The 14,241-nt window shown below is 43.0% G+C and overlaps 1 protein-coding gene across 1 annotated transcript in view; it reads right to left on the reverse strand.

Moving 5' to 3' along the window:
• The window catches only part of LOC132391052 (steryl-sulfatase-like), an 85,480-nt gene that overhangs the window by 18,249 nt on the left and 52,990 nt on the right, over positions 1–14,241 (reverse strand). Inside the window, exon 7 of the mRNA XM_059963746.1 lies at positions 6,345–6,482. Coding sequence (XP_059819729.1) covers positions 6,345–6,482 — 138 coding nt within the window. The remainder of the gene's footprint in view (positions 1–6,344; positions 6,483–14,241) is intronic.

Genomic DNA, 14,241 nt, shown 5'->3' on the forward strand with positions numbered 1-14,241 from the left:
CCGAACTGATTGAAAATACTCCACCAGGCAAGACAACACAGAGAAAGAGACCAACTCTAAAACTGGGATGTTGGAATACTTGGACAATGTTGACTGGCCTCTCTGATAACCTCCAAGATGTCAGGAAAGCAGCTGCAACAAATGAGGAGCTCAAAATACTTCACACTGACATAGCTACCCTTCAGGAGGCACGTCTGGTTGACTTGGGCAAATTAAAGGAGAACTCTATACCTTTTACAGGCAAGGGACGATCCCAGAGAGCATGGAGTAGGCCTTGCAGTGAGGAACACATTGATGAAGATGGTGGAACCAGGTGGCACTGGATCTGAGCGACTTCTTACTCTTGCCTCAAAGTACACTACTGAAGGTAGTGTTGACAGTGTGTACACTTCCACACTGTGCTCCAAATTTGAGGCAAGTGATGAGTTTCACGAGAGTCTTGCAGCCACCGTCAGGAATTTCTCCTGCAAAGAACATCTCTTTCTTTTTCAATCTTTTTATTAGTTTTTTTTAAAAAAACATAACATAATATTATATTAAATAGGTTATGAATACAATAGATTTGAAATTAAATTAGTAACAAGATAACAATATCTTATTAAACTATCAGCAAAAAAGGATTATACAATAATCAATCTAATCTATATTGATTATACATGAAAAGATTAAAAATAATCATCAAAAGAAAAAAAAAGTATAAAATATAAGAAAAAATGTATATTTAAGGAAATAATAAAAAAAATAAACCTAAACTAACATGGGCAGTAATAATAGTTTATATGTATATGATAGTGTCAAAAACTCCGGAACTCCATACCAGAACAAGAATAATAAGAGTAAAGGTCTGGAAGAAGTCAAATTAATTCATATGAAAGTGTCGAATGAACGGTCCCCAAGTTTCTTCAAATTTAATTGATGAATCAAAAATAGTACTTCTAATTTTTTCTAAACTTAAACAAGAAATAGTTTGAGAAGAACATCTCGTTCTGCTGGATGACTTCAATGCCAGAGTGGGTGCAGATCATGATTCATGGCCCTCCTGCCTCAGTCACTTTGGTGTGGGCAAGATGAACGAGAGCAGACAGCAATTACTGGAGTTCTGCACCTACCATGATCTATGTAATCTCCAACTCATACCTCAGACCAAGTTTCAACACGGGATTCCTGGAGACACGCTCGCTCCAGACACTGGCTCTCCCTCCCCTGCAGTGTGCTTATCACATATTCCTATCACAACACAGACTGCGACGCAACCGCTCTCTGTTGGGTTGCAAGATCAGACGGCAACACAACATTACACAAGAAGGGAACCCCCACACTGATGTCAGCAAGGCGTCTCACCCAGACCTGCTGGAGCAGTTTGCAAGTCCTCTGAGGAAGAACTGGGTGCCCAGCAGAGTGGAAACCCTGTCACAGAGGAAAGGGAACTTCTGCTGCCTGGCCTGCCCAGTTCCTCCAGCATTTGGTGCATGTCGCTTGGGTTTCCAGCATCTGCAGATTTCCTTAGAACATAGAAAACCTACAGCACAAAACAGGCTTACAATGCTGTGCTGAACATGTACTTACTTCAGAAATTACCTCAGGTTACCCATAGCCCTCTATTTTTCTAAGTTCCATGTACCTATCCAGGAGTCTCCTAAAAGACCCTATTGTATCTACCTCCACCACTGTTGCTGGCAGCCCATTCCACTCACTTACCACTCTCTGCGTAAAAAACTTACCTCCTCTGTACCCACTTCCAAGCACCTTAAAACTGTGCCCTCTTGTATTAACCATTTCATTCCTGGGAACAAGCCTCTGACTATCCACACCATCAATGTCTTTCATCATCTTGTCCTGGAGGAGCTCAGCAAGGCCATCGGTAGCTTCGCCGCAGGGAAGGCACCAGACAATGACATCTTGGCTCCCCAAAATCTGATCAAACATGGCATGACGACACTGCTATAGCTGCTGCATGAAGTCTTCTATCAGTGCTGGCAGGAAGGAGCTGTACCACAGGACATGAAGGGAGCCATGATCATTACTCCCTACAAAGACAAAGGTTAGCGAAGCGACTGTGACAACTACAGGTGTATCACCCTCTTGAATTTGTTGGTGAAGTCTCCTCCCGAGTCTTCTAAATCCACCTACAGAAGTTGGCTGAATGGGAGTCACAGAGGCTTCTATGTTGGAAGGTCAACTATGGACATGATTTTCTCTTTCCACCAACTCCAGGAGAAGTGCAGAGAACATAAAAAGCCCCTCTGCGTTGCACTTATTGATCTCACCAGGGCGTTTGTCTTGGTCAACAGAGATGGGCTCTTTCAGATCCTCCTTAAGGTAGGCTGCCCATCAAGACTACAGAGCATAATGAAATCCTTCCACAGCAACAGGAAGGGAACAGTGCAGTATAACAGCAGCTCTTCAGAGCCCCTAGACATTACAGGTGGCATCAAGCAGGGCTGTGTTCTTGCCCCAGCGCACTTCGGGATCTTCTTTGCCCTCCTCCTGAGGCACACATTTGGCACTGTAACGGAGGGGATCTAGCTCCATGCTAGATCAGATTGCAGGCTTTTTAACCTTGCCCACCAAAGAGCCAAAACCAAACTGCGCAGGACCACGACCAGAGACGTGCTGTTTGCCGATGATGCAGCAGTCAGAACCCACACTCCACAGCCCCTCCAGAGCCTGATGGATCACTTCTCCCAAGTCTGCAAGGAATTTGGTCTGATTATCAGCCTGAAAAAGACTAAAGTCCTGAGACAAGATGTGGAGGCATCACCAGTCATTGCCACTGATAACTACAAACAGGGGTTCATCACCTGTGACAACATCTCCTTGGACACAGAAATTGACAAGTACATTGGGAAGGCTGCAACAACTTTTGCCTGCCAGATCACACGAGTCCGGGAGAACTCCAAACTCTCGGTCAAAACAAAGATGGCAGTGTACAACACTTGTGTCACCAGTTCACTGCTGGGCAGGACCGAGACCTGGACAACATGTGCTAAGCAGGAGCAAAGACTCAACACCTTCCATTCAAGGTGCGTTCATCGCACCTTGGGTACCTCCTGGAGAGACAGAGTATCCAATGCTGAGGGTTTCTCTCGTACAGGCCTCTCTAGAGTGTACCTGCTGCTTAGGCAGTGGGCGGCTGCACTGGCTGGGCCACGTCTGTCACATGCAGGATGGCCATATCCCAAAAGGCATCCCCTACAGTGAGCTGCTTCAGGCAAAATAACCACTGCCTGCCCACAACTGCGCTACAAGGATGTCCACGAGCGGGACACAAAGGCACCGGACATCAACATTGAGTCCTGGCAGGAATTTGCAGCCAAATGTAGAAGCACCCAGAGACAACAAGTTAAGTCAGGTGAGGAAAAATTGCTGAAAGTGGCATAAGACAAACGAGCCCGGAGAAAGGAATGCTGTACCCCTAGCAGAGCTGAGACCGCTTATACATGCGACCTTTGTAACAGACTGCCATTCTGATGCCGGTCTCATCAGCCACAGACGGCGATGCACCAACAACGCAGACAGCAAAATCCATGGTCAACCTTGACCAGTGGAGGGCCAATCACTCCCAAGTGCAGTGTGTCACATTTACAACTGAGAGTTATTTTCTTGTGAGCACTCATGGTAAATATTAGAAACACAAAAGAATGAATGCGCAAAAGACAATAAACTGTGCAAATACAAAAAGAAAAAAAGAATAAATAAATAAGCAATAAATATTCAGACCATGAAATGAAGAGTACTTGAAAGTGAGTCCATTGGTTGAGGGAGCAGCTCAGTGATGGGGTGAGTGAAGTTATCCTCACTGGTTCAAGAGCCTAATGGTGGAGGGGTAATAACTGTTCCTGAACCTGGTGGTGTGGGTCCAGAGGCTCCTGTACCTTCTTCCTGATGGCAGCAGTGAGAAGAGAGCATGGTCTGAATAGTGGGAGTCCTTGACGATGGATGCAACTCTCCTGCGACAATGCTCCATGTAGATGTGCTCAATGGTGGGGAGGGCTTTACCCATGATTGTCTGAGCTGTACCCACTACTTTTTGCAGGCTTTTCCATACAGGGAATTGGTGTTCCCATACTCCAGGCTGTGATACAACCAGTCAATATATTCTCTTCTACACATCTGTAGAAGTTTTTTAAAGTTTTAGATGACATTCCAAATCTTCACAAACTTCTAAGAAAGTAGAAGCACTACCCATGCTTCCTTTGTAATGTCACTTACGTGCTGGCCCCAATGTAGGGGAAAAAAAACAATTACCAATACTTAACACAAGGAAATTCAAGCAATACATCTTTGGGAAGCAGGAAGATACTGGAGCAATTGAGGGAACTCCATTTGGTACAGTCATGGAGCATTACAGCATTGAAACCGGCTTATCAGCCCATTCAGTTCATGTCTAGTTGTTATTATGCTTAGTTCCTTTGACCCACATCTGGACCATAGCCCTCCATACCACTCCCACCCCAAACTTCTCTTAAATGTTGCAACTGAAACCACACCATTTCTACTGGAAGCTCTTTCTGCACTCTCAGCAATCTCTGAGTGAAGACATTCCCTCTCATGTACCCTTCCCCTTCACCTTTCACTTCCAGTTCGAGTCTCACCCAAGCTGATTGGAAAAAGCCTGCTTACATTTACTATATCTATACTGCTCATAATTATGTATATCAAATCTCCCCTCATTCTTCTATGCTCCAGGGAATAAAGTCCTAACCTATTCAAACTTTCCCTATAGCTCAGGCTCTCAAGTCCCTTGTAAATTTTCTCGTACTGTTTTGATCTTATTGATATTTTTCCTGTAGGTAGGTGACCAGAACTGCTCCAAGTAAGAACAATACTCCAAACTTGCGCTCACCAACATCTTATACAGATTCAACATAACATCTTGACGTCTGTACTCAATGCTCTGATATATTCAGGTACATTTATTATCAAAGAATGTACAATTATACAACCTTGAGATTTGTTTGCTCACAGGTAGCCACAAAGGAAGAAATCCAAAAGAACCCATTTTAAGAATAAAAATAAAAATAGAAGACCAACACCTGATGTGCAAGAAAAAAAGTACGAATCATGCAAACAATTTAAGTGAACAACAGCATCCTGAACCAAAAATGAGTTCTCAGATCGGAACCTTGGAACAGCCCGCAGTAGGCCCAAAGTTTTGCTTATCAATTAATAATATTAGTGGGCACAGAGCACAGCAGCCAGGGCAGTCTTCATATCCTCAGTGCCAAGGAGAGAGAAGGAAACATCGCAGTGAATGGCTCTCATCCTGGATCCCGACACCCTGTCTTTCCAGTCAGTCTGAGCTGGTTTAAATTGACCAAACAACGGACAGCGCCCTGGAGAGAGGAGTGAACATCGTGGAGAGCAAGCAAAATCAGCTCTTGCCTCCGATCTGGGCCAGCGTTTAAATTGTCTAAATAGCGAGTTGTGTTTTGCACTGGGACCTGATGGAGCGAAAGGCTCCGAGCCTAGACCACGCCACCCAGCAATTCACTATGGGCCCAGTTTACACTACCCAGTCCGAAGCTGCTCTCAAGTTCTTCAAATCAGCTCAGTGCTCAGAGTGATCCAACTTCGCACCAGGGCGGTCGAATCTCCTCTGCCTGGGCCCGATTTCTCATTTTGCCTTGGTTTTCGGCCAGTCGTACAGGCATTGGAACTCTATCTGCAATGATTCTACAACACACCATCTCGGCTTATACCCTGAACTTGCCTCACCATCGCTCAGCCTTTCACTGTTTGTGGTGATAACTTAACATAAATGACCTAAGAAAGGTATTCTTAGTGCTTGTTTTTAGCCGGATTTCTTAGCTTAACTACTAAAGAACTGTCACATGCTTTTGATAGCGCCAAGGACAATGGGCCAAAAGTTTTCTTTACAATCCTATCTACCTGTGACACTACTTCCAAAGAATAATGGATCCGTATTTCCAGTCAGAGGGAGAACATCCAAAGGCCCTCTCATGTTTAGGTAGAGAGGGAGGAGGGATGAGGCAAGAAGCTGGGAGATGACAAGTGGTAAATTAAAGGATGTACAAGAAGGAATCAGATAGAGGAGGACAGTGGACCTCAGAAGGAAGGGAATGAGAAGAGTCTGGGTCCAAACTGTCAATTCCTTATTACCCTCCATGGTTGCTGCCTGACTTGCTGAGTTCCTCCAGCATTTTGTGTATTTCGCTCAAGATTTTTAGAATCTACAGAATCTCGTGTTTATGAATCATTCCAAGTCAAAGAACACAACGTGAAAATGCGTTGACAACGCATATTCTGGTAGGACATCAGAAATTATGAATAGATATGCATTCTGGGTTACTACTTGCCATATCACAGCGATGTCCACTTACCCTTGTAGATGCCATTCCACCCTCCATGCATCTCCCCTCTGTCCGAAACCTCTTCAACATGGGCCCCTTGGTCTGAAGTGAAATAGACCAGAGTCTGTTCACTAAGACCGAGCCTTTCCAATGAAGCCAGGATTTGTCCTGTAATGACAAAGAACGTAAATTAACACACATCTCAGAAGTTGGTGCACCACAGGTAATGGGCTCTTTCACCCCATCTTCAACACTGTGGAAGTTTCTTTTCTATTTCTTCACACACTTAGTGGCAAATATCAAATCAGCCAATCATGTGGCAGCAACTCAATGCACAAAAGCATGCAGACATGGTCAAGAGATTCAGTTGTTGCTTAGATCAAACATTAGTATGAGGAAGAAATGTGATCTAAGTGACCGTTGAATGACTGTTGGTGCCAGGTGGGATGGCTGACTATCTCAGAAACTGCTGATTTCTTGGGAATTTCAAACATAACAGTCTTCAGAATTTACAGAAAATAATGCAAAAACCAAAAAAAATCTCCAGTGAGTCAGAAAGAAGAGAAAATCTGTAGATGCTGGAAATCCAAGCAACACACACACAAACTGCTCTTCTTTTTTCTTTAGTCCCGGATCATCAACTATACTTCTTTCCATAGAAGCTGCCTGGCCTGCTGAGTTCCGCCAGCATTTTGTGTGTGTTGTTTGGACATCCAGCGAGTGGCAGTTCTGTGGGCAAAAACGCCTTGTTAATGAGAGAGGTCAGAGGAGAATGGCCAGACTGGTTCAAACCGACAGGAAGGTGACAGTAACTCAACAAACACATGATACAACAGTTAAGTGCAGAACAGCATGTCTGAACACACATGTAGAACCTTGAAGTAGATGGACTACAACAGCAGAAGACCATGAACATGCACTTAGTGATCACTTTATTGGGTCCAGCAGGTACTGAGTAAAGTGAACAGTAGAACTTCAGGCCTTTCACTCCACAGTACCCTACCGACCTTCTAACCTAGAGCTAGATCGATCTAACCCTTCCCTTGCACATAGCCCTCCATTTTTCTTTCATCCATCGCCTTTCTTTTATAATTTATTTTTGTATTGAAGTTCATCATCAAACAAACATTTCCATAAGATGTACTTCAGACATTGTACATATATATCATAAAATCATATATATCACAAATCTCCACAAAGTACTTATCTGAGGTATACACTTATAGAAAAGAGTGGAGAGAAAAAAACAAGCAAAAGGAAAGAACTATGTACAAGTAGGGAATGATCTTTTTTTTTTACAACAGAATCATTGATTTGTGAGAATAAAATCAGGCTTCTGAGGCATTATGTAGTTAACCCATTTTTCCCAGTATGAATCAAATTGTTCCAGCTTATGGTTAACAGATGCTGTTATCTTCTCCATTTTGTAAACGTCCATTGTAATTTCCATCCATGTATTTAAAGTTGGGCTCTCCTGTGATAACCATTTCCTAGTAAGAGTCTTTTTACCAGCCACCAACAGTATATTCATTAAATATTTATCTCTTTTCAACCATTCTTGAGCTATATATCCAAAATATATGGTCTTACTCTCCAAGGGTATTTCGCATTTAAAGATGTCTTGTAGGGCATTGTGTATCCCCCTCCAATAGTTTTTGATAACAGGGCAGTCCCAAAAAATATGATAATGATTTGCATTTTGATTTCCACAATTTTTCCAGCAAACGGGGAGGTTACTATCATAATGGGATTTCTGAGAGGGTGTAATAAAATATCTTATCAAGTTTTTCCATCCAAATTCCCTCCATTTTTTGAACTGGTACACTTCCATTGATATCTCCATATTATTGCCCATTCTTCCTCAGATATAATTATCCCTCCTTACTTCTCCCATTTTGTTTTAATGTATGAAGTCGAATGTGTTTTAACATTTAACATCCCCTTATACATGTTTGAAATGATTCTACTACCATTATCTGAATTATATGCTTTTCTAAAGAGCTCTATCAAGCATGTATTTGCCCCATCGCCTTTCTAAGAGTCTGTGTAAAATCTACCTGACATCCCCCTATACTTTCTTCCAATCACCTTAAAACTGTGCCCTCTTGTATTAGCTATTTATTTGGAGATACAGCAAGTTAACAGGCTTTCCAGGCCCAACGATCCCAGGACACCCAACTACACCCATGGAACCAATTAACCTTTACGTCTTTGAAATGTGGGAGGAAAGCGGAGCACCGGAGGGAACCCTGGGTGGTCAAATATGACTCCTTTCAAGTTGTGTTGTCAATCCAAGTCAGGGATTCCCAACTTTTAACCCCAACCATTAACTGAGCGGTCTGTGAACCCCAGGTTGGTGACCCTGATCTAAGAGTTCAAACTGTAGAGCAAAATATGGTACAGTCAGAAAGTTGATCACAATTATCAGAATACTTTTATTTAATGTTGCTCATTAGATTAAGATCAGCTCTATTTGTCACATATACATCGAAACACGCATATAGTGAAATGTGCTGCTTGAATCGTCGACCAACACAGTCCGAGGATGTGCTGAGGACAGCCCACAAGTGTTGCCACACTTCTGATGCCAACACAGCATGCCCACAACTCACTAACCCCAACCTGTACACCTTTGGACCATGGGAGGAAAGCTGAACACCCAGAGGAAACCAATGTGATCATGGGGAGAATGTACAAACTCCTTACAGACAGCAGTGGAGACTGAACCCAGGTGCTGCAGTAATGTTATGTCAGATTATGCTACTGTGCCACCCTGGGCGGTCCATTAAAATCCATATACACCACATTCACTGCTCTACCTTCAACGTGCTTTGTCAATTCCTCAAAGAATTCGAGCAGGCTCATGAGGCATGACATACCCTTCACAAAGCCATGCTGACTGTCCTTAATCAGACTATGTTTCTCCAAATGCTTGCAAATCCTGTTTCTAAGAATCTTATTCAATAATTCACCCATCACCCAAGTAAGACTCACTGGTCTATGACTCACTGCCTCCTAAGGATCTTGCATGTTTCAGTCAAGTCACCCTTCATTTTCCTGAACTCCAAGGAATAAGGACAATAACAAGGAATAGGGACAGTGATAAGGTCAACAAAGGGGTGATTGTGGGAGGCAGAGGGATGGCTGTGGGGCTGCTTCAAGTCAGTGGACGGGACTGTGTTCAGGAACTCATCACAGCGTCAGAATGAATAGCTGTGATTGTCACGGATTTCATATAAAGAGTCGTAGTCAAGTGTGTCCCAACAAAATCATTAAGAATCTTCTCAAAGCAGAAGCCCTAGATGAAGAAGGAGGTCCACAGACTGCTGAGGTCCAGATCAGTGGCATTCAGGTCTAGCAACCAAGAAAAATAAAGGAGGTCGAGGTATGGTCTCTGGAAAGCCATTTCACAGGTGTAGTGGCAATTCAAGACCAAACTTAAATCACTGAAGGATGCTTGACAACTGTGGCTAGGCCTGAATGCTATCATCTCCTACAGAGTGAAGCCAAGTGACAGGTGTTAACACGGTTTCACTCCCAGATGAGCTCAATGCTTTTTATGCTCACTTTGTTAAAATATGGAAGTAACTTCATGAACTCTCACAGCCAACCTCTGAGGCCAACCTGAGAATATACTTCAAGAAGGCACACAAACAGAAAACATCCTGCCCAGACAGGGTACCTGGCTGAGTACTAAAGACCAGTCCTGATCAACTGGCGGGGCTGTTCACTCATATCTTTAATGTCTCGCTTTGGCAGTCTGAAGTACCCACCTGTTTAAAGCAGGCTTCAATTATACCAGTGCCTATGAAGAATGCGGTAACCTGACTCAACTACTATTGTCCAGTAGCACTTACACTCACTGTAATGAAATACTTTGAGAGGTTGATGATGAAACATTTCAACTCCTTCTTGAGAAACAACTTGGATCAGCTCCAATTTGCCCACTAGAGCAACAGGGCCACAACAGGGCTCTTTATACAACTCTGCAACATCTGGACAGTAAACAACAACCCCTTACTCAATGTCAGCAAGACCAAGGAGCTGATCATTGACTTCAGGAGGAGGAAATTAGAGGTCCATGAGCCAGTCCTCACTGGAGGATCAGAGATGAAGAGGGTCAGCAACTTTAAATTCCTTGGTGTTATCATTTCAGAGGATGTATAGAGAAGAGTATATTGAGTGATTGCATCTCAGTCTGGTATCAAAACACCGATGCCCTTGAATGGAATATGCTACACCATTGAGCTTTGGTTGAATGCCCAAGTTAGTACCACTGATTCTGTTAATGTTATTATTCTTTGGATATTATTTTATGGATTTACTGCAAGAAAATGAATTTCAGGGTTGTATATGGTGACATACATGTTCTTTGCTAACTAGTTTACTTTGAAGATGCATAGATCAGGATGCTCCTTATTGACTGCAGCTCGGCATTCAATACTATCATCCCTTCAAAACTAATCAATAAGTTCCACGCCCTAGGTCTCAACACCTCCTTGTGCAATTGGATCCTCCATTTCCTCATTTGTAGGCCCCAGTTTGGAATGGCAACAACATCTTCTCTACAATTTACAGCAGCTTGAGTGCACCACAAGGCTGTGTGCTTAGCCCCCTGCTCAACTACTTTATAATTATGACTATAATACTAATAACACAGCTCCAGTGTCATATTTAAGTTTACTGATGAAACCACTGTCATTGGCCAAACCAAAGGTGATGATGAAATAGGATATAGGAGGGAAATTGAAAATCTGGCTGAGTGGTGCCATAGCAACAATCTCTTGCCGGATGTCCATGAGCCAGTTCTTCTCAGGGAATCAGTAGAGAGCAGTAGAGAGGGTCAACAACTTTAAATTCCTCACTGTTATTATTTCAGTGGAACTGTCCTGGGTCCAGGATGTAAGTGCCATTATACAGAAAGCATGGCAGTGCTCCTACTTTGTTGGAAGTTTGTTAAGAGTCGGCATATCATCTAAAACTTTGACAAACTTCTACAGACGTGTGGTGGAGAGTACATTGACTAGTTGCATCACGGCCTGGGTTAGAAACACCAAGGAGTGGGTGGAAAAGCTTACAAAATGTAGTGGATACAGCCCAGTCCATTTACTTTGAACTTTGAAGACAGATCTAATTTATCTCTAATTTCTTCAGCTGTATGTTCACAGGTAATGAGTGTCTTCAGAGTGTTGTTACTGCTGGTTAGTTATAATAGCAGAGATAATGGGCAGCTTATCTACTCCAGTATTACCACTTGAAGATTAGATATAGGCCTTGCGACAAAGCAACAACATGCAGTTATTCTGAATTACATAAGAACATAAGAAATAGGAGCAGGAGTAGGCCATCCAGCCCATTGAGCCTGCCCCATCATTCAACAAGATCATGGCTGATCTGTGCATAAACTAAGCTCCACCTACCTGCCTTTTCCCCCATAACCATTAATTCCCTTACTATGTAAAAACTTATCTAATTGTATCTTAAATATCCTTAGTGAAGAAGCCTCAACTGCTTCCCTGGGCAGAGAACACAACAGATTCACCACTCCCTATCTCTGTCCTAAATCTTCTCCCCTGAATCTTGAGACAATGTCCCCTAGTTCTAGTCTCACCTACCAATGGAAACAACTTTCCTACTTCTATCTTATCTACCCCTTTCAAAATTTTGTATGTTTCTATAAGACCCCCTCTCATTCTTCTGAACTCCAGAGGATATAGTCCCAGGCGACTCAATCTCTTCTCATAGGTTAACCCCTTCATCCCTGGAATCAACCTGATGAACCTCCTCTATGCCTCCAAAGCCAGTAGATCCTTTCTCAAGTAAGGAGACCTGAACTGCACACAGCACACCGGGTGTGGCCTCACCAGTACCCTATACAGTTGCAGCATAACCTCCCTGCTCTTAAATTCAATCCCTCTAGTAATGAAGGCCAACATTCCATTTGCCTTCTTAATAAACTGTTGATTAAGAAGAACATTAAAGAATTAACAAGAGTAAAATGCAAATCCAGTATCCAAGAGTACTTTCTAATAGTTTGCCCGCCACTGACATACAACTCAAAGATCGACAGTCAGTGGCCACTTTATTAATGCCTCCTGAACCTAATAAATTGGTTACTGTGTGCACGTTTGTGGTCTTCTGCTGTGGCAGCCCATTCACTTCAAGGTTTGACATGTTGTGTGTCCAGAGATGGTTTTCACTGTGGTAACATATGGTTATTTGAGTTATTGTCACCTTCGTGTCAGCTTAAACCAGGTTGGCCATTTCTCCTCTGACCCTTCTCATTAACAAGGCATTTTCGCCCACAGAACTGCTGCTCGTTTCTTGTTTTTCTCACCATTCTCTGTAAACTGAGACTGTGATGTGTGAAAATCCCAGGAGATCAGTAGCTTTCCCATCTAGCAGCAACTATCATTCCACGGTCAAAGTCACTTAGGTCAGATTTCTTCCTCATTTTTATGTTTAGTCTGCCGAACAACTGTTGACCATGTCTGCATGCTTTCATGCATTGGGTTGCTGCTAATGAGTGGCTAATTAGATATCTGCAGTAACAAGCAAGTGGTTCAGTTTATTGTTCAGACCAAACATCCGAATGGGAAAGAAATGTGACTTTGACCATGGACTGATTGTTGGTGTCAGGTGGAGTGGTGTGAGTATCTCAGAAACTGCTGATCTTCTGGGATTTTCACACACAACAGTCTCCAGAGTTTACAGAAAATGGTGCAAAAAATCAGAAATAAACATCCAGGGAGTGGCAGTTCTTTGGGTGAAAACACCCTGTTAACGAGAGAGGTGGGCTGGTTCAAGCTGATAAGAAGATGAAGTAACTCAGATAAGCATGTCTCACAACAGTGAAGACCATCTCTGAATGTGCAACATGTCAAACCTTGAAGTGGATGGGCTTCAGCAGCAGTAGACCACGAACATACACTCAGTGTCCACTTTATTAGGTACAGGGGCTACTTAATAAAGTGGCTACTGAGTGTATTTCATGTCATTTTTTAAACCACATTCTAGCTCCCAGATTAGTTCATCATTCGTTCGTTCATTTCTTATGTGCCATGTCATATGATGTGGGCCATCATGGTCTTTCCATGACCAAGATTATTCTTGGTAAATTTTACTACAGAAATGGTTTACCATTGCCTTCTTCTGGGCAGCTTCCTTTCAAGACGGGTGACCTCAGCTATTATCAATACTCTTCAGAGATTGTTTGCCTGGTGTCAGTGGTCACACAAGCAGGACTTGTGATATGCACCAGCTGCTCATATGACCATCCACCTCCTGCTCCCATGGCTTCACGTGACCCTGATTTTGGGGGGTGGGGGCTAAGTAGGTGCTACAGCTTGCCTAGGGGTGACCTGCAGGTTATGGAGTGCCTTAAACCTCCTTTAGGGAGCAGACTTGCTGGGCCAAATGGCCTAATTCTGCTCCTATGTCTTACAGTCCTTTGGTAGAGGCATATCTGCACCCTGCCACCCAAGTCCATGACTAGAGACAGAATATTGGAGTGCATTTCCCCCCTTTAGAAATGAAGCACACACTCTTAAAATCAGAAAACCATTAAAAAAGTGTTAATCAACCATTTCTTTTAAGAGCCATTGTAAAGTTGATGCCACAGCCCATTAAGCATTCTGTGCATCCTGGGCAGAAGAGGTTATTTACTCAGTATTTCCACTTCGTCTAAGTTGTAGTTTCCTGCTGAATTTAATAATCTTTAAAAGGTATTGGGTCAGAAGAAGCACGGCTTAGTACGGACTGAAATAACAAAATGCTCACTAAGTAAAGAGCCTCTCATTAAAGGGTCCGTTTAATCTTCTCTAACTGGAAGGAGCTACAGCTGCAGGTGGAATGCAGTGTATGGAAGTGGATGGTCACACTCTTCAGTGGAAGGAATAAAGACATGGACTATTTTTAAAATGGGGTG

Source organism: Hypanus sabinus, chromosome 3 (genome assembly GCF_030144855.1).
Source record: "Hypanus sabinus isolate sHypSab1 chromosome 3, sHypSab1.hap1, whole genome shotgun sequence".
Classification (NCBI taxonomy): Eukaryota; Metazoa; Chordata; class Chondrichthyes; order Myliobatiformes; family Dasyatidae; genus Hypanus; species Hypanus sabinus.